Source organism: Pleurodeles waltl, chromosome 7, assembly GCF_031143425.1.
Source record: "Pleurodeles waltl isolate 20211129_DDA chromosome 7, aPleWal1.hap1.20221129, whole genome shotgun sequence".
Taxonomy (NCBI): domain Eukaryota; kingdom Metazoa; phylum Chordata; class Amphibia; order Caudata; family Salamandridae; genus Pleurodeles; species Pleurodeles waltl.
Genome location: NC_090446.1, coordinates 79,656,250 through 79,681,844, shown reverse-complemented (window position 1 = coordinate 79,681,844; position 25,595 = coordinate 79,656,250). Strand labels below are relative to the sequence as shown.

The 25,595-nt window shown below is 45.0% G+C and overlaps 1 protein-coding gene across 1 annotated transcript; it reads right to left on the bottom strand.

The window, feature by feature from the left end:
• Positions 1 to 1,137: 1,137 nt before the first annotated feature.
• Positions 1,138 to 16,308, bottom strand: LOC138303686 (C3a anaphylatoxin chemotactic receptor-like). The gene is made up of 2 exons (XM_069243013.1): positions 16,078 to 16,308; positions 1,138 to 3,690 (listed from the first exon to the last, which is right to left on the bottom strand). The coding sequence occupies exon 2, from the start codon at positions 3,678 to 3,680 to the stop codon at positions 2,163 to 2,165; it is 1,518 nt and encodes a 505-aa protein (XP_069099114.1). The 5' UTR covers positions 3,681 to 3,690; positions 16,078 to 16,308; the 3' UTR covers positions 1,138 to 2,162.
• Between the last annotated feature and the right edge of the window lie 9,287 nt (positions 16,309 to 25,595).

Below are 25,595 nucleotides of genomic sequence, written 5' to 3'. Positions count from 1 at the left end.
GAGTTTTTCCCTGGGCTGGCGGGCGGTCTTTTGGCGCGGAGCGGTATTTCGGAGGGGGGAAGTCTGGCGGGCGGCCTCCGCCGCCCGCCAGACTTGGAATGACCCCCATGTTGTCTTACTCTCCATTTCAATAAAATATACCATTTCCAAGAACAACATATGAGTATATGTGTTTTTTTTTTTTTTGTGCCAGGAAAAAACGAGTTAGCAGACTAGACCCGGTAAAACTGTAACCACGCGAGGTCTGACGTTCGTGTCAGTCTCGTAATGTATCAAGGTTGAAGACAACTGTTGGAGAGACTTGCGCCGTGTTATGTTGGTCTTGAAAGTGATCTCCTCAAAACAAAGTCTTATGGAATGCTGCTACAACCACACGCGCACATTCACAGGAACGCTTTGAAATGCGCACGTTCGCACGGGGGCTTGAAAATGTACGCGTGCAAGGTATCCGTTAGTTCTTCTTCTCCCTTTTTTTTCTTTTGTTTAAATAGCGCACAAATTTCAAACGCACGCTTAAACTACTGCTGCCAGAACGGCTCGAGACATTCCCAAAAGATAAGAAGTGCAGCCAAATACCTTCTCTCACCGGGAGCTCAACCGCAGTTCAGCACTTTCAATGAACTCATAGCGTGACTCGACACGCAGCACTCAGCACTTCAGATTATGGAATAATATTTGAATATCAGCTCCTACATTACAACGGTGGAGTACTTCCACGTCGTCCTTCTCGCTACAGCGCTAATAAAAATCCAGCCGTCAGTATATCACACGCCAGGTTCGGTGGATGCTGTAGACTCTCGTCGCCACTGTTACGAAGTAATTCCAAAGATCCAGAAGTCGTATGGTAAGTCTTTATTAATACAGCATCCACAACAGTGCCTGCTGCTTCTTGCTTCTTCCTTCACTCCCAACCGTCTTCCCACAGAATCCCTTGAACGTCTCCATTCTATTCTCTGACATCATTGATCAATGATGTCAGAGACCTCCCAAGACCACAACACATAGTTTATTATCCTTTTCTTTGAAAGGGTTTGTGGCTTGCGCTGCTGGCGGTGGTGGGGGGCAACGCTCAACTTCCCTTATGGATGAGCCGCCCCTGGTTGGTTCGGAGAAACAGAGGGACACGGGCCACTTAAAGACGTGTGGAGAAAGCTGTTTTTTTATTGCTACCAGCTAACAATATACAATACACTATTTATGGAGATATTGGTATTATAAAGTTGTACTGTGATCATGTTTTGTAATTGGGAAATTTGAGAGATAGAAATTCAACATGGTGCTGCATAACATTACATAAAATGTGTCCAGGATCACCGCAACACCTCCACTGCTTCGTTTGCAAAAGACTGAATGCCGGTGCCCAAAGAAGCCAGCTGCCTGTGCAATAAACATACAGCCGCTCAAACTTTGACATATCGTAAATAAAAGTCTTGTTCATTTTCTCTCTGCTGCACAACACATTTTTCCACAATCCTATGTGATTTGGAGATATTTGGGTCTATCCTGGGTGTGTAATGAACCGCAGTTCAGTTCGATGGATTTCTAACCGGAGAGAAGAAAAGGTGACATGCATGTGACCCAGCATCAGTCGTGATGTGGTAGCCCCTCTCCCATTAAACTTAGATCAATTGGAAATGATTCAGTGCTTTATCATTCATTGAATTAGAGTACATTTAAATTGGAAAAATAAACACAGACAGCAACAACCCTACTTCATTGTCAAATCAACCAGAAACCTCTTAGTCTGCTGCTCTTTTGAATGCAAGTTTTTTCAGAGGTGCAAGTGCTTGACATTTTAAGGAGGCAGTCTTACCCAGCTAGTAAAAGTCTTCCATTTCCCCATGTATGAAACAAATGTATTGACTACTAATGTACACTACTTTGCATTTTGTCTGGTAGTATTAGTCTTTGTGTTTTTGTGCAGGTAGTCAGTAGTAGTTTTTACCTGTAGACATTTTATTAACGTAGCCTGTAAAGTAAGAACAAAAGGGAATAAGAACCCAACATTGCTGCTGGCTTTAATAGTTTGCTGTTGAATCATAAATTGCATTTCCTATGATCTGTTAGAGACCAATGGGATATCCGCCCACCTCCCCCCAAGCGAATCAATTTTCTAATGCATAAACGTGTTTGGAGATGCCATGAATCCGGAAATTGGTCTCTTACACTGCAGTTATTTTCATAGTTCCATCTGTAGAGTTTCTACTTCTTGTAGGCGCGGTGGAGCGGGTCATATCCTCACTGAAGGCGCTCTCGAAAACAGCACGCACAGACTTACGAAGCTTCTCCTTGAAGTCTTGCCCACTGAAGACATACAGCACCGGGTTGATACAGCTGTTGGTGTAGGCAAGGCACTGGGACAGGGAATCCAGGAGGACCACTGTTGGGCTACTGTAGTACAGCAGGAAGACCCCGATGATGTGGTAGGGAGCCCAGCAGACAAAAAAGGCACTCACAATGATGAAGACTACCCTTAACATTTTGGCACTTGACTTTGAAAAATGGGCACCCTTTACTCTCTGGAGTATGAGTGCATAGCAGACTACGATTATGGTTAAGGGGATGAGAAAGCCAAAAACCAGGCGAGTGAAGGTGGTGACAGTGAGGGGTACTGGTGCGGCCTGGTCTTCGTACAGACCGTAGTGCGTGTCCTCCCATTCTGAGTAGTAAGCAGGATGGCCGCTTGGCAGTGGAGTGAGATTTGCAGTAGATATTCCACCTGGAGTTCTGCTGGAGTCAAAACTCACAACCGACTTGGGGGTTCTCGGTTGATGAGTCATTGCAGAGCTAATTTTATCGCTTGATTTCTGTATTTGTGTAACTTTATCCAAAGAATTTTGATTAAGAATGTCTTGGAAAGTGCTTGCCAATGGTCTAGATGTTGAGACTTTAGCTTGAGGATTATGAGTTGTAACATAGTTTGTGAAAGCAAATTCCATTGAAGAATTGAAACCAGCCCCTGCTTTTTCTTTTGGGGCCATAGGAGTGTGAGTTATAATCTCCAGCTTACTCAGATCTCTAATATCCTCTGCGGTAGGTATTTGTTCTTTGGACCTTGCTAAATTACCCAGCGGAGACTCATCAGTAGCGGTAGGAAAGTGGTCTAAGTAATCATATTCAAAATAAGCTTCTGAATCTGAGCCATAGTTGTAACCACAAACTATTTTGCCCTCGTAAGTGGTAAATTGTTCTCTGTAGATAAATACAGGTACACACATGAGAAAGGCAAGGGACCAGATACCGAGGCACAACCCAGAGGCCATGCCCACAGTCCGATGGTTCTGAGACCACACTGGCTTGATCACCAGCAAGCACCGATCCAGGCTAATGGCCACCAGGATGAAGACACTGGCGAACATGTTGAAGATGATAACGGAAGGGAGGAACTTACAGAGCATGCTCCCATAGTGCCAGTGTCCATGCAAGGCTACCTGGGCAATGGAGAATGGCAAGGACAAGCAGCACAGAAAGTCTGCGACTGCCAAGTTCAGGAACCAGATAGTGTTCACTGTGCGTTTCATCTTCAGACCAGTGACCCATATGACTATAGCATTCCCAGGAAGGCCAAGGAGAAAGGTGATGCCGAGGATAGCCATGGTGATCATGGATCCTGGAGAGAAGCTTGGTGCCACATCTTCAGTCTCATGGAAGTCGCTGTCATTATACCACAAGGGGGACATCTTTGTAGGACTGAAACAGAAGATCACAATTTATATTGAAATACAGGATAATGTAGGGCATGGCCTTTAAAGTAAGTATCATTAATTCATGCATCCATTATAGTTCCACTTACTGCTTCAACCTACGCATTTATTTATTTAGAGACTTTTATATAGCGCGAACCTGATCCTGGGGTATTAAAGCACCTTCCATAACAAACAATTTATCGACCCTTAGATTGATGGTTACATGTTCTGTGTAGTTATCAATGAGTTACTTACAAGTTGAATTGTTTCTTGTATACACACATCATCATATATACATTGTAGTATACATCGTTAGAGGTATGTCTGATATAAACAAGCTATCCACCTTTAATGCATTGAAATCAGATCTTGTTGGTTACAAGTTACATATTATTTTAGTCTATATATATATATATATATATATATATATATATATATATATAGATATATATATATATGTGTTGTACTAAGCCTTTTTTAATAACATGCCTCTGCCATTCATTTTCCACTCTTTACTACATATGCCATCTTCCTGCATAACCTTTCACTCAGTCACTGGGCGATCCATTCCACAAATTCTTTCCCATTTAACACAATTACATCTCTATTCTACCATACTGTTGCACTGTTCCAGCATCACCCTGTTTCTACCTCTATCTGCCTTTCTATGCCTTCCACCCCATAATCCATTCAGTCCTAAAGCATTTATGAGTTTTTTTTGTAATAACCATACTCATTTACAACAAAAACCTGTTTTGCCCTCTGATTTGGAGTCAAGATCTAGTGGGAAGAGGGGTGCTGAGTCAACATAATTCATAGACAAGGCTTTTGACCTAAAAGGGCACCCGAGTCTTCATCATGATTGTACCGATACAGGGCATGATTCACAAAGGTACACTTAGACCAAAAGTCTAAGTTTAGACTTAAAGTCTAATTTTACTACGAGTAAAGTTAGACTTTTGGTCTAAGTTTAGACTTCTGGTATAAACGTAGACTTTTGGTCAAAGTTTACCTTTGTGAATTGGGCCCACAGCTGGGAAGGAAAATACTTTAAAAAAGTGAGTAAGAAAAACTGAGTGACTTTTTGGAAGAAAAGGGGAATTAGGTGGTATAACGAGCTACCCACTTCTAAATGGCTTCAGTTTGGATCAGTTGTATTGGAACTGGATAACCACAAAATATAGCATAGGTCCTTGGTTTCTGGGTTAGACCTGCTCTTCGGGTTCAAACCAAAATGCAATCTCATGTATGGAACCATACTACAGGTGTGTAAAACTTTGTAATGTCTAATTGTGAGCCCTCTGTAAGGCAGACTATGTTTCAAACATCATTGCCGAGACCTACTTGAGTTCTTCATATCCACAACTGCAAAACCCCAACTCAAGCTCCAACACACAGGAACTATCTCTCCTCTGACACACTACTCCACCACTGTGACAATCTGCCTTTTCCTCATTCAAGCTTCCAAGCTTCTGAAGACACCGAGCTGTTAAGTATTCTCACCAAGATAAAAGCATCTAACTTGCCCCTGGGCCCCTGCCCAACTTCCTGCCTTTTGGTTCTCATGTATCCCTTCTCTTATTCTACACAATACACATACACACAATGGCCTTCCTCCATTTGGGAGATGTATCCAGCCCTTTGTAACACACCATCATTTTCCCCTAAAAAAAAGCCAGTGAATCCTGGACTTTCCTCAATTTTCAAAACTTCCCTTCCCAGCAAGATCAAGGGAAGGGAGATCCAAAGACAGCTACAAAATGACTATGAGCTGAAGTCCTCCCTCTGTGACCTTCTGTTTGGAATTAGAACTTCAGAGGGCTCTGAACTAGCTCTAGCCATTGTGAGACAAGCACCTCCTTACCTGGAATAAGCAGTCTAAACTTACGGATTTGGGGGCCCCCGGGCAAGACATATTTATGGGTCCTGTTTAAGCCACCTCTTTGTATTTTATCATCCATTTTCTGCTAAATCAAGTCTCATGATGGCAACCAATATCGTAAAATATATACTAGGTTGTGATAGAAAAACAGACAGAGGTGAGCTAGAGAGAGAAAGTTCACTTTTCAAGGGGCCCCTTGCAAGGTTGGGGCACTGGGCAAATTGCCCACTTTGCCCATGCCGTAAAATATCTCTGGGATGAAATTGAGAAAACAGCCCTTACACTCCTTGACTGTGGCCTACAACATGGAAAACAAAATAATATTTGTAGGAAGGTTTGAATGGGGTGGGTATAGCTTGGCCCGCTCTGTCATGGGCTCTTTCCACTCTTAGACAAAAATGCAGGACCCAGTCAGGTGAGTCTTTTGTGAGCTGGAAGCCTCTAATGTTCCCCAAGGATCATCCCTGTCTCCCGTTCTTGTCTGTTGCTTAATATCTAGATTCATTCTGTCTCATTAGGCCCACAAATACCAAGTGGACTTCCAAATGTGTGGTTTGTTACCTAGCAAATTCACTCTTAGCAAGATAACCAACCAAATAATCCCAAAACATCGCCTCATGCTTGGACCATGCCCTTTATTCAATGAACAGAGCAAAAAAGAAGATCCCTGTGTTGGGAGAAACCGAGCCCATTCCACTACCTTTCGGCTGGCCCTGCAAGCTCTGGAAATCTTTGCTTTAACATTAAAAAAGATTGCAACCTGGAAGACACTTATTGACGATAAAATTTTGGTTTGCCCAGCTCTGTGTACTTTTTAAATCCATTTATATCACAAAACCAATCATCTAATGGAGCTGAAATGAACCCTTATCATGGCACACACTGGCTACTAAAACATCATCTACACTGGTCTTCCAAGAAACATATGCCAGGCTGCAATGGCTACATAACCAGCAACCGCAATGTGACTAAATCTCCACAAATTCACTAGCCGCTTTTGAAGCTCATCAACAGCTTCCAGTAGAAAGCAGAATCATGATCAAAGTTATCTGCATTGTCATAATCCTCCAACTGGGCAAAGGACCAGAACATCTGCATTAACTTGCTCCACACTACATCGTAATCAGTAACGTATGATCATTGCCCATCCAGCAGACCTAGCAATTTTAAGAGGTTGGAACACGGGGCAGACGGCCAAGACTAGAGGGCACCAGATAGTAGAATGCCAGCAACCTCTTCATGTGATCTGAATCTAAACATTTGGGATTCAGGCAACTGCTGAAGACTGAACTTTTCAAATTTCGTTTCTAAATTAACTCACAGATTTTAGGGGTTGTAACTGCTGAAGTATGTCAGATATGTGCTCCACCCTTCTGACTGGTCTCCAACGTTGCTTCAAATTAAATTTGAAATTTCTGTAGGTGGTCAGCTCCTTCAGAACATAAGTAAACAAAAGTTGACACTTAGCACTAAACAAAACAACTAAATAAATAAAATATATCATATAACAGTTGTTTCTATCCTTCTATGCTGCCCATTGTTTATAGGACATCGTTTAACTTTGGCAATATATTGTTTATAGGAAATCTTTCAACTTTGGCAGTGTAGATGTTTGTTGTCACACCAAAAAAACCTCATTTGAAATGTGAATTTGAACTTCAATTTGCAGCAGATACTTGGAACACAGTAACACATTGGCCCAGGAGGTTGCTAAAAGTGCCAATTTCAAATCCAGGGTACATTTTTTGTACATCTGGCATTGCCATCTGTGATCTTTATGTCAGGGACTAAGGGGCAATGCTATGGACAGATATTTTTCATATCTCAGTGAGAAAAAGTAACCTTCTTCAGTTGGTCTCCTCTTGTCACTGAAGACTTCTTGGTAGATGCCCTTTTACAACTGAGAGGCCAGGTGGGAAGGAATGAGCTGCAGGAACTCCTTTTCAACCTGCACTATTTCACAGTGTGGCCTGGGTGGTTAGAAATATAAGAGGGACAAAGAAACTATTTTGATCTCTTTCTACCCAGTGCTTCTGCCTTTCGTGTGTATGACATGGCTGTCCCCTCTCACTCTGGGCTAATGGCATCATGTGTTGAGAGGCAGCAGGTTAGTGCTCTTTGAGACCCAGTTGCGGCTCGTGGCACGTGGAAGGGGCGGGGCGCGGGGGAGGGGGAATAAACATCTAATTAATAATTTTTAAAAAACACACTTACCTTGAGTGCTGCCGCGGCACCGCTCAATCCGCTCCTCTGCTGCAGGCACAGGCTCCAAGCCTGCCCTCTGGCCAATCCTGACGCTGCTCAGAGCAGTGTTAGGATTGGCTGGGAGTGCTCAGCTAGGGCACTCCCCGGCAGACTGGGAGCCTGTGCATGCTCTCTCCAGCCCCGCAACTGTGTTTCTGGGCTGGAGAGAGCCTACTGCGCTTATGTGTTTGGATGGCCCAAAATAGCCAGCCAAACATACATGCGCACTGAGGGGGAGTGCTGTGCACTCCCCCTCACTGCTCGTCACCCAAGTGGCCCGCCCCTTTACTCGAAAACGATTTTATTTTCGTTTTCTGGTAAAGGTTTTGCAGCTGCAGCTGCAGCTGCTGGAGGGAGGGGCGACGCTCCTCCGCCCTAATGGAGGAGCCACCACTGTTGAAACCTGCAGCTCAGGGCAGTGGCAGGGATAATAAGTAAGCGGGCATCTCTATTTACTTTCTGCAAGCTAAGCACCCTGCTCTCCACAGGGGCACCTGCAGCCTGACTTTCGTACGGCCTGGGATGGACAGGGGGCAGGAACTATTCCTCATGCCTACACTATGGCCCTCTTTATGACTTTGGCGGTCTTTTTCCAAGACCGACAAAGCCGCCACTAGATCGCCAGTGCTGGCGGTCTGCAGACCACCATATTATGACTGCTGGCAGCTTTCCACCATTCTTTAGGCGGAAAGTCACCAGCAGTCATACTGGTGGTTGGCGGCACAGGGGCGATTCCACCACCGGACCCGCCTTGCCAAAAGGACTCTGCCAGCAGTATTACCACATGTAATACGGCCTGGCAGGTGTATTAATGGGGGTGTTGTGAGCGTGTGCACATCAGTGTAAGGGTGTTGTGAGTGTGAGTGAGGGAGAGTCAGGGTGTGCATGTCCATGGGTGCGTGTAGGTGCGTGCGTGTATGCGGGGGGGTGGGGTCAAAGTACGTGTATGCCTGAGGGGTGGGGGGTTACTACTGGATGTGGGGGGGTGGAGGGTTACTGGGGGTCCGGGTGTGGGGTGGGAATGTTGTAAAGGAAAGGGGGTGGAGGGCTCTTGGGTAGATAGGAGTGGTGGGGGAGTTGACTACCGGCAACAGGAATGCAAATTCCTGTCACAGATAGCCTTTCCACCAGAGATTTTGTGGTAGTGCTACCGCCACGGAATCCCTGGTGGAAAGGAGACTCGTAATACCGCCAGTGGTCTTTGGTGGACCGCCGGGTCGGAGATGCTTATCTCCGGCTCGACGGTCCGACCGCCCTGTCGGTAAGAACGGGAATGTGGCGGTTTGGCACAGGCCAAACCACCACGCTCGTAATATGGCGGTCTCCACCGCCCGCCCGTCGGCAGTGGGACCGCCACTGTGAGTCTGGCCATCAGTAGACAGCCAGACTCTTATTGAGGCCCTATGTCTCACTGTGGTGTGTGTGAGTAGGTAAAAGTTAGGGCTGGGGCAGAGAAGCTGTGTTACTGAGCCCCTCCCACAGAGTGCTAGAGGATTCTACCCTATGAGGAAGGTTAAGATGGAGCATGCCTGTTTGGCTCTTTGCTGCTCCCCTCACCACCGGCACCATTTGCTGAGAAGCACAAACTTGTGATACAAGGGAGAGGAGTAAATACTCCTCTTCTACAGGGTATTGTGAGATGTAACATTCTGCTGCATTGACTGGATTTCACTGAACCTCAGTTAGTCTTTCTGAGCTTGGGCAATGTCCCCAAGATAAGAGTAGTCCTGGTGGAAAGTTGTGGTGAAGTCATACTGGGAATGTGAGGCTGCAATGGACATATGAGGATGCATCTGGGTATGGGAGTCTGCTCATGGGGATAGGTTGCTGCACTGGGGAAACAAAAGAGAAAAAGATATGTGGGTAGAAAATGTAATTTTGCTGATTCGTACATACAGGAAGACTAGTGTTCAGCCTGAGCAGCCATTTGGGAGCCTGTGATCCAACTTCCCACTTTACCACCACTAGGGGCCTGTTAAAACACCCTTAGGGCTGGCTGCTCTCCAGGAAAAGCAGGATGTGTCCACATAGACGTGGTTATTGTTGATGACAGCATTATCAGACAGGCTTCCCAGGCTTGAAATAACCGTGGTGACTTTCAGTTCCTCCATAGTCTTCATGTGCACCAGACCTTGCAATACGCTTCTCCTCCTCCCTCAATAAACTCAAAATATGACTCTTGCTTCTGCCACAAACTACTGAAACCTCACCCAGAGCCCACATTAATTTTCACCTGACTGCCTCATGATATCTAATAGATTCTGGTTGATATAGATTACAGTGAGTCACACAGAATGAAGCTGATACCTCAATGAAAAAAAAAACATTCCCATTACTTCTGGGGCAGACAAATCAACTGGGATTTGGCCAACTTTTTATGGTCAAGGACATGCTAAGATTTCCTGCATGGGTGTAGGTCATAATATCATGGACAGAATATTGACCAACATAATGATCGTGGTCCAAATATTGTTTACACATATAATGTCCCACTGGCAGGTGGGAACTGCAGTGGGTTCTTCCCAAGAGATCGATTTGTTTATTTTAACCACTGGCTATGATGGGATAAACTAAGTGCAACACTATGGAGCAGATTCATGAAAAGTGGCGCTGCATCTAGCGCAGCGCCACTTTTCTAGCGCCCCTTAGCGCCCCACTAATGCCGCCATGTGTGTGCCGTATTTAATATATGACGCACCATGCCGGTAGTTAGGGGACTAGCGTCAGAAGTTTTGATGATAGTTCGCCGCTTTGCAGAATTAGCGTCTAAAATTTTGGCACAAATCCTGCAAAGCACCCAGAGGCCCATTGAAACCAATGGGAGCCTCCCTTTAACGCCTGCTCTGAGCAGGCGTTAAACATGGCAGAAAAAATGATGCAAAGAAATCTCTTAGATTTCTTTGCGCCATTTTCTGCCCCCCCCAAAGCTGGAACGCCCCCTTGCATACATTATATCTGGTGCAGGCATCATGTAGCGCACAGGGATTACACAGTGACACAATGCAAGCATTGTGCCACTTCGTAATCTGGTGCGGTGATTTTGGCCACCTACCGCCACATTAGCATAAAAAAATGACACTAATGTGTCGTTATATGGTACTAAGCCCTCTTAAATATGGGCCAATATGTTGAGTACTATATGCCTAGTTGTGTGCATTATGCAAATGTTGATCATATCCCTTTTATACCTGCTCTATGCTTTGTGAATCAGACGTGAGCTAAACGTGCTAAAATTATGACTTCTTCTAGGCTTAATCCATGTTGGAAATCAGACTCATAGAGTGAGGAAAAGGAGTTACTGAGAAGTTTCGGATTTACGTAGCATCTGCACATCCTATGGAGAATTAATACGCAAATTAGTAGACTCTCTATACCCAGAGAGGGAAATAGTTGCAGATTCTGAGTGGTGCTCAAGGTACACTTTTATTATGCATGTGCACCAAGGGTGATGTTTTCGGACACACGATTTTGTTTACAGTACATACATGTACTGAACGTGGTTCACGGGCAGCTGTGTGGGACGTACAGTGCACAGGTCAGGCTCTTGTGTACCATGTGCATGTATTACATGCAACGGTACACGGCATGTTTGATATGTTGCAGTGTTACACACAGAGGTGCCATTGTGCACTGTGTACCACACACATTTGCTCCATCGTTGAATGCTAGCTGAAGAGCAGCGCCATCTTTGGGGTCATTTCAGAGATTCACCCAGTTTGTGGTGCGCTAGGCACAACTTGTGTGGGCTACTAAATTTAAACAAGCATTGGCAAAGCCAACAGGTCTCGCCTTTGCAAGAGCTATTGGCTTTGCCAATGTGTTTTAGCCATTGTGTTCCCCAGCGTGGATTATGTTCAGCATTGGTAAATGTTAGTGGCATACAGGAGAGTGGCGTGGAGTGTCGTAGAGTGGAATGGTGAAGAGAGGAGTAGAGTGTTGTGGAGTGGAGTGGCAGAGTATGGAGTCATGTAGAGTGCATACACAGGACTGGTGTAGAGTGCACTAGCGTAGAGTGCTGCAAAATATAGTGATTTAGAGTGCAGTGGCATTGAATTCAATGGTGTACAATCCACCGTCGTAGAAAGCAGTGGCGCAGATTAGAGGTGTGCATAGTAGAGTGGAGTTCCGCAGAGTGGAGTGGTGCAGAGTGGAGTGGCACACAGTAGAGTGGTGCAGAGTAGAATCGCACAGAGTAGATTAGTGTGGCATAGAATGCAGTGGCGTACAGTGCAATCGTGTAGAGTAAAGTGGCGTAAAGTAGATTGGTGCAGAGTGGAGTAACGTAGAGTTGAGTGATGCAGAAAGCAGTGGCGCAGAGTAGAGTCGAGTGGCATATAGAGCAGTGGCGCAGAGTGGTGCAGAGTAGAGTAGCATAGAGCGGTGCAGACCAGAATGACATAGAGTGCAGCGGCATAGAGTGAAGTAGTGCAGAGTAGAGTGGGATGGAGCTCAGTGGCAGAGAGTGCATTCTTGCAGGGTAGAATGTCAGAGTGTAGTGGTGTAGAGTGGCGTAGAGAGCAGTAGCGCTGAGTACAGCGATGCTGAGTAGTGCAGTGGCATAGAGTTCAGTGACAGAGGGCAGTTATGTAGAATGCATTTGTGTAGAGTGCAGTGGCTAAGAGTAGAGTGGCATAGTGTGCAGTGGTGTAGAGCAGATTGCTTCAGAGTAGAGTGAAGTGGTGTAGAGTGGAGTGGTGCAGGGTAGAGTGCAGTTGCATATAGTGCCATAGAGTGTAATTGTGTAAAGTGGTGTAGAGTGCAGTGGCATAGAGTGCAGTAGTGCAGAGTAGATTCAAGTGGCGTTCAGTGGATTGGAAGAGAGTGCAAGGGCATGGAGTTGAGTGTTACAGAGTAAAGTGTATTGGCATACAGTGTATTGGCATAGAGTGCAGGTGCACAGAGTGCAGTGGTACAGAGTGGTGCAGAGCAGGGTTCCCAACCTTTTAACATCTGTGGACCTCCACTTTATCATTACTGGAACCCAGGGACCACCAGTAAATCATTATTAGAATCCGGGGACCTCCCTACTGAGTCATTACTGGAAGCCGGGGACGCAGGCCTATACATTGTTGATGATTTCAACTACAAAATAATACACAAAAAATACAGAAACAAGCAAGTGGCCCTCAGAACTGGGGCCCACACCTGCAGATTGTGCTTGCAACCTCAGCATCATCCTGGACAGCAAGCTCACCAATCCAACACAGTCTCACCAGCCTGTTCCCTCACTCTTCATATGCTACGCTAGGTCTTCAAATGGCTACCTATCAACACCAGATGTATCCTCACCCAAGCCCTAGTCACCAGCCGCCTGGACTGCGGCAACACGTTCTATGCAGGAATCACCCCGCACCTCCTGAAGAGACCTCAGACCACACAGGACTCTGCCACCAAACTCATCCTCGACCTCCCCAAGCAGACCCACATCACCCTTCACCTCAGGAATCTCCATTGGCTCCCCATTCAAACGAGATGCCACTTCAAGATGCTGGTCCACAGCTGGAAAGCACAGCACAACCAAGGACCAGCATACATCGACCACCGCCTGAACTTCCACCAACCCTCCAAACTGCTGCGTTCCGCCTCCCTTACCTCACTCACACCCCTCACATAAGTTGAAGTCACAGCGGAGGTTGTTCCTTCTCCTCCCTCATGGTCAGGGCCTAGAACGACCTCCCTTTTCACCTCCAGACCTCACTCTCCCTGCTGGAATTCAGGATACGACTCAAGACCTGGCTGTTCGACTGAGCCTCCGCAGCAAGAATCCTCAGTACTGGGATACCCTCACAACTGATATGTGGCACTTTGCAAGACTTGTTTTGATTTTTAAAAAAATTTGGTAGATGGATAGATAGATAGATAGATAGATAGATAGATAGATAGATAGATAGATAGATAGATAGATAGATAGATAGATAGATAGATAACTTCATGACTTTTGCTGCTAAAATACTTAATAATCTGCAGGCCACCAGCTAACTTTGCTTTTTAGCCAAGTCTGCCTTCAGTCATTCGGAGGAGGGTACATTAAGGAAAATGAAATTGGGCAATAGTTGTTCTTCTTATTTACAGTTCTTGCAAACGGGGGATGTCTGCTATAAAGGCTGTACAAACAGCAGCATCCCCAGGGTCGAGGTGCATGGGGTCGGTGCTCCCAGTACTTAATTTGTAAAAAAAAAAAAAAATGCCAGGGCCCTTGCCAGGAGGCCACTGTATCTTGCACCACCAGTTGCCCCTGCCAGCTCTGCCAATGACAGTATCATCACAATTAACCATCACACTTATATGTGTGACAATTCAGACTTTAAATATACATTAAAAATGACTAATGCGTGCCCCCCCAAGCTATTCTTATAGCTGTGGGTAGCAGGTATTAGTTATTTTTCAAATATTTTTAATTATTAAACAACTGTTGTTGTGTTCCTCACAAAATTATACAAAAGGCGCCACCATGTGGCAGGCTGTTATAAGAGCCAGTGTTGACAATAAAGTGTCTGTGGCCAGCACTGGAAACCACCGGCTCAAATTAAGCACTGTGTCCCCGCTGCATTCCTCATGCCTCCCCATTCTTCCCCGTCATCTCCACAGAGAACTGGGTATTGCCACAGGAGCCATCAATTAAGTAATAACATCGAGTGCTTGAGTTGTTGAATGGAGCCTACAGAAGGAGGCAGGACTGAGTGCATCAACCCCCTAACAATGCTGGTATGGTCGTCCACAGGAAGTTATGGTGCCCTTATGAGTTGGGGGCGGAGAGCAGCCCACCTGCGAAGAGAATGAATTTTGGGGACATGTCTAGCCACAGAATTAAGGGCCCTTTCTCCTCCGCTTTTATGGTGTCTGCTCAAGTGACCTCTGACCCCGAGACTGGAGCACAGGAACATCCTGTTGGGGGCAGAAAGTCTGTCTATGTGTGTAGTGTGCCCCAAGCTTGATGCTGTTGAGCCCCCGGACTGGCCTTGTCCTTTCAAGACCATGGGCCCTTGTGGAAAGTAAGGGGCCTTTCTTTTCACACACACATATTGCCAGTAGGAAGATTACTGTAAAGTTACACACACACACACACGCACACACGCACAATCTTCACAGTGCCCGATATATGTGGCCCGCCAGTTTGTGGTTGCTGGTCCCTTTTATGTGCCACTATAAAAAAGGTTTCTAGAGACACCACAGTTTATACAAAGAGTTATTGAAAGGAGGCTTGTGGATGGATAGAATAGATGAATGGCTGATTGAATTTGAAGTGGGGGTGAATTAAGGGTTATCTGAGAATGGTTGGAAATCTTTGATCAATGGATTTATGGACAGATAGCTGGGCAGAGGATTGAGGCCGAATGAATGAGTGGATGGATGAATAGATGGATACATGCATGGTGTTGGATATGGGAAGGAGGAAGATATGGAAGGCTTAATTTAAGAATGTCTGCACCGTATCTAAGATACAGGGCACCCTGGCGGTAGCAAGGGAACTAGCGTCAGAATTTTTTATGCGAGTTCGGAGCTTTGCAGGAATAGCGTAAAAAATGTTGACGCTAATCCAGCAAAGCCCATTGAGTCCCATTGTAAACAGTGGTGTACATCATTTTAATGCCTGCTCTGATCAGGCGTTAAAAGTGCCGAAAAGAATGACGCAAAGAAATATCTTAGATTTCTTTGCGCCATTTTTGCGGCACCCTAATGGGGAAACGCGCCCTTTGCATACATTCTGCCAGGTGTAGGCATAATGTAGCGCAAAGTGTTACAATGTGGTGCAATGCATGCATTGCGCCACTTTTTAAATACAGTGCGGCGATTTTAGCCTCATTGGGCCACATTAGCATTAAAAAAATGACGCTAATGTGGCAGAAGGAGGCGCTTGGGGCTCTTAAATCTGCCCCAGAGTGTTAGAGCTAAAAGTTAATGAAAGTATCATAGATGGATGATCAGACGGAGGAGTGGATGAATGGGTGGCTGAACGGATTAGGGTTACGTGAACCGAGGGATGCTGAAAGAAGTGTGCGGATGGAGACTTGTAAAGGTGGGTGATGAATGAAAGAGTAGATGCATACATACCAACAGACCCGATTCAGGTGGGGGATTCCCGATTTTTAAAACTGAAATGGCTTTATTTATCAGCTTTCCACCAAAAATTGCCTTTGCTTAAATGCAAGTCAATGAGGAAAATTAAATCTCTCGATTTTCTTTTTCAAAATGTATCTAGTGTGAAAATGTTAGCATGTATGAGCAGATGGAATAAAGGTCAACAAAACGTTAGTGAACTTTTACCTGAGCCGCAGCTATTGAAGGGCAGATGTAGTGACTTCGAAGGTGACCAGACACCAGATGCCTCCGAGCCCTCTTAGTCAGATGAAGTGACCTTGACAGACAGCTGGTGTTTCCTCCATGGTCTACAGCCCAGGAGCGGTGGATGGATGGATGAAGTCTCGCGATGGCGCGCAGCCCCGCAGAAGCAACCCTGCCTGAGCCTCTGGCTGATAGAGTGTGGCCGTGAGTGTCACACTTCGGCCGAGCCACTAACACAGGAAGCAGGGGGGCCGAAATAAGCTGAAGATGTCACAGACCGATGTTTTGAAACTTCCATCCATCCCCGCTTCCTTAAATTGTGTGCCAGCGTGGGTGCGACCTTCTGTGTGTTTCTGTTGTTTCTACCAATCCATCACTTCAAATCAAAGTGAGGGGTGGGTTTGGGGCTTGGGGGGCCGGGTGCAATTTGTAAGCTCTTACCTGCTGTGGCTGCTGTCATGAACGTTTAAGAGCCAGTAGCTTAGCAAGGATGCCAACAGCGGCTGTTTCTCCTTTAGGGCAGAGGGGCGTAAAAATGCCCCCCAGGGATGCAAAATAAAATGGTAATAAAGTTCATTTATTACCATTTTATTTTCCATCCTTCCGTCCTGAACGGTGAGTGGCGCAGTGAGCTGTGCACTTAAGTTTAAAGTGCGCATGTCGTTTTGGTCAGCTGACTTGCGACGGCCAGCCAGACATGCGCACTTTAAACTTCTCTAAACCTAGCTGTCTTAAGCCAGCTGGGTTACAGAAAGCACAAGCCTCCAGTGCTCTCGTGAGGGCTGACAGAGGCCGCTCCATCCAATCCTGATGCTTCTTTCATGCTGGTTACCAGCATGAAAGCAGCACCAGGATTGCTTCAGGCCATTTGCTGGAGCCAGAGAGAAAGCTGGAGCAAGGTGGACGTTGGACATCGGATGTTGGACATCGTGCAGCAAGCAAGGTGTTTTTTTAATTTTTATTTACACCACCCACCTTGCATCCATGCACACACCACCAACACCACCTTTGCCCGCCCGCCCACCCACTCTGCCTACATGCCAGCCGCTGCTGATGGGCCCTGATGCAAGCAATGGAAACGGCCTGTTTGGCTGCTGTAGGGGCAGTAAAATACAGCAATTATCAGGGTTCAGTGGGCCCCTCGGGGCTCTCTGACCCAGTGTCACTGCACCTGCTGCACCAATGGTAGCTACGCCCATGTTAAGAGTCAAGAATGGGGTTCAATTCCCATGTCACAAAGTCAGTCCATGAATTGCTGAGTTTCCTTTACAAAGTCAGAGGGCCTCTTGGTACTGCACCTGGCTATATCCGTGCAGAGCCTGTCCTGTGCTTAATTTGTTTTTTAAAAAAAGTGTCAGGGGCCTCGTCAGGGGGCCACTGCAACTTGCACCAACCATTACCCCTGCCATGCTGCAGGTAACAGTACAAACACACCTACTAACCATCACACTCCTACAAGTGTGACACTTCAGACTATTCCAGGCCCCCAAAGATACAAGAACCGCCTGGGTGGCAGGTATTCGTTTTTTTAAGGTTTACCGAGTTAATAAACAACTGTTGTTATGTTCATCTCTAAATAAAGCAAACAGCACCACCATGTGGCAGACTGTCATAAGTGCCGGTGTTAGCAATTTCACTGCCTCAAATTAAGCATTGCCTGTGCATCAGTAGGGCATGGTGACATCTTTCACCAAGCTGCAAATGGGCCGGGCCCAGTTCTACCTCAAGTCCCGTCAGGCTCCTGGACTTGTGGACTGATTGGCCTGGTTTACTGTACAATAGTCTTTACTCTGTCCTTCAAGGTTGAAGGAGAACATTACATCTGCCCCCGAAGCACCGAAGACCCCCATATGTAGGGATGAGCTCTGGCCCAGAGTTGACCTGTGCACTTTCACATACTCTGACGTCATCCGGATTCTCTGGAGGAGCCGAAAGTTTGGAGAAGATGTTCTAGGTTTTAACAGTAATTCTCTAAAAACTCCCAAAGTCAGAGTTTGTTTTTGAAACATAAATAACTAAGGAACCCCACAACCAGGAACAAGCTGTGAGGGTCAGCGTCATTGCCAGATTTTCCTGGTGGTTGCACTGGGGCAGCTAGACTGAGAGATTGGCAACAGGGTACTCAGTCACATTTGTGAGAAAGGACTCTATTCTCCAAATTCTAAATGGGCCTTCTACCTAAATCTGCTAAGCCCCGCGGCTGTCTTAATGTTAACTGTTTTCTGTTAAATGTATTCCTGCAATGACTTATAGTGCCTTTACCTCTGTGAATGAACCAAGTGAGGGGTTAGAGAAGATAATGACCGAGGTCCTTCGATATATCTTTTCTCTTCCCATTTCCACTCATCCTGCACAATTGAGATGACATCAATGCGGCTGTTTTGCCTATATGCATTTCGTCAAGTACTGCTATCGATTCATGGGTGCCACTGACCTCAACATCCCCTCCAAGCAAACGTCTCCATGGTTAAAAGTCTTACATTTATTTGAAAACATTTCGAAATGAGTAAAGACTGGCATGATATACTTGGATACACCGGGTATAAAAGCAAAGTAAAATAAAAAAATGAGTTAATATATTTTTGAGAGAATGTAGAAAGGCTATTGAAGTGAAAACATGGAAAATGCCCTTGATGAAACTTACATCAAACTCGAACCGTAGCACCATTTATACATTCATCTCGAAGCAAGCGAATGAATACGCTTTATGTCATTCCATATTCAGGCTCTGCAGAGACACGCTGTTATCGAAAACACTCATATGGCATCATGCACCAGAAATGCATTCACTAAAAGTGGTTGCAATTTGCACACCGACTTTTTACTATGTATTTGTATTAATAGGTCTGTTCACCAAATACTGAATTGTAGCGGCTGGCAAATCAACTTATGTCATACATTTGAATACGCTAGGTCGAGACCCACTAGGATTGGCAACAATCACACACAGGGTGGTCTGCTCGCAGGAGCAGACCACCATGTCTGTGATTGCAGAGCCGGCTTTAGGGCGGTGCGACTTGTGCAGCGGTACCAGGTGTTGACTTGGATGGGGGGGCGCTGACCTCTGGGGCGGTCGCTGTGTTTAGCAATAACTTACAAAACTTGCAATTTAAAAACACCTGCTGGAAAGTTCCTTGTGCATCCAGCCTCCAGGAAGCAATTAAAAAGTCACCATAACTCTTGTGAATACTATTTTTGCTAGCGAGAGAGACTGGCATTTTGTCTAGTGGCAGTTTTGACTCTCCATAAAGTAACTCAGAGGGTTAATATACCTGCTGTAAAGAACAGAACTATATTTTATGTGGGTAGCTGAGTGGATTAGCAAAGCCAGCCCTTACCAGCGCTTTAAACAAATGAAATGTATGTGAGAGGGGCTATGAAGCGATGAGGGCCACTGTTGGAGGGTGGTAGCCAGGGAATCCGAGGAGGTGGTCATGGGGTGGGGGAGCCAAGAAAGAAGACTGATGCACCGGGCGTCACCAGCGCTAAAGCCCGCCCTGTATGTTCGCTTTTCAATAAAACTGTCATTTCCTTTGACGTGGTGGTAAAAAATTAATATTTTGCTACTGAATTTCTATCGCAAAACATTAATGCATACCATAAGCAATCTGTATTCAGAAGGCATACCCTTAACACGCCCCTTCCCAAAGCCGATTTGTAATAGTTTCCTAAACCCATTTAAAAATTCAGAAAACCTTTTCCAAATCGTTAAATGTGCTTTGTGCATTTTAAAAAGGTTTTTAGCACTAGCAAACCTGATTTATGAATCAGCTCTTAGGTTTACCGAATCAGTGCTTCATTTGTACACATCCCTGCTACTGAAAGAACAGAAACTTCTGTTGTGGACCATGTTTTAAGGGTTGAACGTATGGTCTATAAAAGAGGTAATGTCTCAGTGTATTGACTGAGATGAGCAACTAATTTGATCCCTATTTAAATTTATTAAACAAATGGTGCAACTGTTGGCAGGCAGCATTAGTTGCTGTGGCACGTTTATCACAGAGAAGCCAAAAGGATAAAATGTTAAATGAAAGGATTATCAGGGTCAGACCTTTCAGGTTTTGAACATTATTAGATTCTCCGATTTTATGCTTCAAAAGTGTGCAGTTTTGTTTTAATCAAGAGACTTTCAAAAGATTCAGTAACAGAGTCCTGTACAAGTAAACTGTTACTATACTCTGTTTCATGATACTCTAATATAAATTTAATTGGATCTCTTTATATTGTGATGATTGTACATGATTCACAATAAACATACAGTTTGACTTGCTTTGTGCTCTTAGAAAACCTGGAGCCAGATGAACAAGACTGGTGGTGAAATACCACTTGCAAATTTCAACCAGTACTTTTGTGACCAGTGAAGGATTTTCTGAACCATCATATGTACTAATAGGTCATTTTGTAAAATTCTGTATCGTAGTGCTCTTGACATGACCTACCTCATGCATAATAATGAGGCTGGTTGCAAATTTTAACTCACTACAGCTGAAGTCCATCACAGGGATGGTAGCCTGCAAGGGTCAGTGAACCGCCATATCTGTGATCACTTTTTAATGAAGTAGATTGTTTTTTTAATGCAGCTCATTTTCCTTGAAGGAAACAGGGCTGCATTAAAAAAGTTTACTTTTTTCTATAGTTTGAAAGTTGGATGTGGACCCTGGACCACTGTCAACACAACAACAAACCTTTTTTTATTATTTCACAAAATGGAAGGGATTCATTTGAGACTCCTTCCATTTTGCAAATCCAGTAGAATCCCAACTCTAGAGTTATTAATTGTTCAATGTTTTGCAACCGGATTTCTGCTGTAAAATATTGATACATATCACACCAGTTCTGTATTTGGAAGAGATGCCTACTACACAACTCTTACAAAAACAATCTCAGTATGAGGTTGCAATCCCATTTCAGGAGTCAGTAGAAGATTACCCACTCCTGAAATAGGATGAGTACATTCAAAAATGCATTTAAAATGATGTGTTTGCAATTATTATAACGCTCAGCACAGCCGTCCGGGGTGACAGTGTGTAACCCTCCTGACATGTGACCACCCTCACTTTGGTTCCAAAGAATTGCCAGTCCCCTTGCGTTCTCAGGAGTGCCGTGGACATGATGATGGGTGGATGGTGTACCACTAGCAGTGAGATTGAAGTCCCCAGACAGATACTCACACCATGGTAGAGAGTAGGAAGTACTTTGTAGTTCTAAAGGCTTTGTATTGTGGTTACATTTACGAAGTGCCACGTACCTCTGGTGAGATGCTGAAGCACATCTGTGGTTGAGAAGCATTCTACTATTGGTAGAAGGGTGGCAGTCATATAGCCTACATGGGCAGTGCTTTGACCTAATTTGCAAAGACCAGATTTATCCTTTTACAGCATTTCTAGTGCTGTAACTAGGTGTGCAATGAGCAAAAAGGAAGGTAATTGAGTGCAGTATGGCCTATGTGGGAAGTCCTGTGGTATTGTGTATGTAAGTCAGTGACAGCTCATGCCGCAAGGAGGATGTAGCTGCACATAATCACGAGTATAGGTAAAAGTATGAGAACAGACAATTCCGCATATGTGGATCCTCATCATCCTTGGTGTGGTCTGAATCTTACCGATTAAGTCACACTAAGGCCCATATTTATACTTTTTTAGCGCCGCATTTACGCAACTTTTTCATGCAAAAACAGCGCAAAATTACAAAATACAATTGTATTTTGCAAGTTTGTGCAGCTTTTGCGTCAAAAAATGCCGCAAATGCGGCACTAAAAAAGTATAAATATGGACATAAGTATGGTAGAGATGAAAAACCGCAAGAGGTAAAGAGCGCAATCCGAAGGTGGTGCACTCTTACAACAAATATGTGAACGGGCTTCATACAACCACACAGGGGATATCATCTGAGGAGTTCAATGTGAGCTGAAGGGAGCAACCCACAGGAATGGGCATTATACAAAACCTAAATGAAATGCTTCAAAAAGATGAATAACTATCAAACATGAAGAGTGTATCCACTATGACCTGCAATCTTCAATCAAATGTCAGAACATAAACCTAAAGTAAGGAGCAATTATACACCCAGTGATGGTCTAGGTCCTGAGGGTATCCATCCAGGAGTGGAAGAGAGCAACCGACAGAGGAAAGGTAATTGTACAACTGCCTGTGGTGCAAGCTTTGAGGATTGACACAGGAGTTACAGATTATCAACCTACAGAAATCATGGTAAATGCTCAGGTGGAACGATTTGCATCCTCATTGGCCTGGTCCTGTGGACCAAAGAAAGTAGAGGTTGGTCAAGCAACAAAGATTTAAGCATCATAGGACGTGCCCATGTCTCCCAATGGTCACACTTCCCTCTGTTCATGTCACTCAGTGTCCTTGTCTCCTGATGTCCATGTATGCCAGCTTCATTGGTTGACAATGGCCAGTGTCCCCTGTGCCTATGTCTCCAAGGGACCATGTCTCACACTGTGTGTGTCCCCCAGTTCCTGTGCCTCAGTGTATACATGCTTTGGTGTTTGTATATTTCCTTACATAGTGCATCAGTGCTTGTAAGTATTCATTGTCTTGAAGTATGTGTCTCCTTTCCTTACTGCCTTGGGTGTTGTCATCCAATGTCACTGTGTTTACTGTCCCATTGGACAAGCTTTCAGTTTTACAGACATAACTTAGATCATTGTACCAATGTTCTTGTCTCCATTTCCCAGTGGTATGGTGCCCACGAATCGAGTGTCAATGTATTACCAGTAGTATTGAGTATGTTTTCCTATTCCATTGTTGATGGCTCTGTTCCTGGCCATGCTAGTGTTCCCAGTCCTAAATAGACTGTGTCTGTTCCCCCCATGTGTTTTCATGTAGATGTATGTACAGGAAGTGTTGACAACAATACTCATGTGGGGGGAATGGTGGTTGCATTACCTTCATTCGTAAAAGTACAAGTAGATAGCATTACACTCAGGTTAGGCAAAAGACACGGATGTCTGGACCTTCCTTCCAAGTAGAGCAGCCCAAATCTGCTGATGAAGAAAGCCTTCTTTGGAGAGAGGTTTGCTAGTCAAAGAGTTGGGGATCACTGGTAGTGGTCCACTTAGAGGCAGGGTCTTTGACCCAAGTTGCCTCGAAGGATTTTAGAGGGTCAAATCAGGGTGGCACGATCATTCGCACCTGCTTGTGTGCATGCCATGTGGTGTGTAGTGGTGTAGTTAGTTGGGTTATCTAGGATGTGTTGCCTCTGGAAAAGGGTTTGTACGTAGGGGATATGAGTAGGTAGCACACTCTTTAGTTGAGTGTAAGGAGGAATTGTGTAAACGGCATTATGATTGCCAGTGTGAGGGTTTGTGGGTTAGGGTATGGGGTACGTAGGAGTCAGAGGAACTTTATAATTGGGTGTGAGTTGTCTGGATGTGTCTTTGAGGGAGACTGTGGTGCTCAGGTGGGTTTAGGTGTGTCTGGATGTGCTGAGTGGAGTGGTGGGTGTTTAGCGTATCTGAATGTATACAGAGAGGAATCTTGTGGTTGGATATATGTGAGAATGTAGAGTGGTGTGCTGTGTGTTTGAGTGTGCTGCATAGATGGAGAAGGTTTAGGGTATTTAGGCATGGTGAGTAGTATATTTACGTTCATTTGTTTGTTCTGAATAGTGTGTCCATTTTGTTTGCGTTATGCAAATGTAAACAGAGAGAAGTAGTGTTTTTGTGTTTGGGTGAGCATCCTGGAGTGAAGGATGTTTTAAATGTGTCTATATACGATGCATGTGGTAAAGTGTGGCTGTAAATGTCAGTACTGGTGCAGGTGTAATGAGTAGCAGACTGTACTGTATTGTTTGCTGTATGTGTAGAAGTGGCTGAGTGTGCTTACTGGGATGCAGAAACTCTGAGGTCCATTTTGTGGCCTGGTTTGCGTCGCTCTTGCACCACGCAACGTGGTGCAAGCGATGCAAACCTTAAGTGAGATTTATGAACCTACGCAAGGCCAGCTTGCGCAGCCCTGCGTGGCTTCATAAATCTCGAGTAATGTAACGTAGAGCAAGTTGCTGCGTTACATTACTGTGCACCAGGGAGGCGTTTCCATGGGTGTTGCGTGGGTGTACCCACGCAACATCCATGGATTTTGACGCATTCCCAGATTTACAAGTAATTGTAAACCTGGGAATGTGCCAAAAGATACTCCTCACCAGGAGAGGCATAACAAGGAGAAATATGAGATGTTTATCCCAGGTTTGTTTTTGTGCAGGAAGGGCCCCTTCCTGCACAAAAACAATCCTCCTTACAATGCATGCATGGTGCAAGGGTGCCTGTGTTGGCGCTAGGCAGCCTAAAGGGCATCAGCGCAGGGGGAACAGACAGGAGTACACCATATTGGATAAATACTGCACATTCGTGCCCTTCACTTTGACGCAGGCCAGCAAAAGCAAGGTGAGTTGCTGCACTGCCCTGCGCCACCAAGCCCATAAATATGGGCCTGGATGTGTAAGAGTGGGCTCACCGAAGTGCATTCTGCTTTGGTATAAATGAGTGTGCTCTTTGAGAGTAATAGTGTTTGCCTTTTTCTGGTTATCTTGCAGGGTGCATGTGGTTTAGTTTAGTAACATCCACTAAGGTTTGGACGTGCATATCTGTGATGCGATGGTTGCAGAATATTTGGATGACAAACAAAACCTGGCAATCCTAGTTTTCTGACAGGGAAGCTGACAAGGCACCTGGGTAAGTGAAAGTGATGTAAACAACAATAGTTTCTTCTGAACTATTTTGCAATATTCATTCAAATGTGTGAAATGAGCAGGTCGTCATCGGGGCAGAAAATATTAAGATGGGTTCTGAGCCAAAAGTTAAGAATTTTTGGGTGAAAATTGAATAATTGGTAAAGGGTGTGCATAAGGTCTTTGAAAGTGAAAAACAAGTTTAAAACACATTTCTTTCTGAAGTCATGATGGAGCAGGGGCAGGAGGGTCTGTAGCAGGAAGAAGACAAGATCTGTGAGTTATCTAGTTAAAAAAGCTGAAAAGTTTGGCTTGCGTGATGGCGATTGCAAGAACACTTACAGCAAAGGTAGAGATAGCAATCAGGACCGCAGCGGAGAACCCACAAAGAGGCCTCTCTGTTGTCAGGCAGGTAGAAGTCTGAATAAAAACACATTCAAAGAAGCATTTGCAATGCAATGGGTCTCGCGTTTGCTCGAGTTAGAGCTATTAGCGTTGTAAATTCCTAACTTTACTTTTTTGCCACATAAATTGAAAATGAAAAGTAAAACAGTTGACATAAGCAAGCCGATTCAAAGAAAATGAAAAGTAAAACAGTTGACATAACAAGCCGATTCAAAGAGCCACCGCTGCCATGCGCATGAGAGCGAGAGTTATTGTCTCCCTGCGTGAACGTCTAGAAAGGATCGAGGCTGGGATGAAAGGCAAACCGCAACCGGAGGAGGGCCACCACATGTTGTAACAGGAAGAAGCCTGACGGAGTGTGATGGTGAACAAAAATGTTCACTTAGTGAAATCGCCTGGGAGGGAACTCA

Excerpts from the sequence above, each read along its gene's own strand:
- LOC138303686 (XM_069243013.1), bottom strand. The coding sequence starts at position 3,680 with ATGTCCCCCTTGTGGTATAATGACAGCGACTTCCATGAGACTGAAGAT.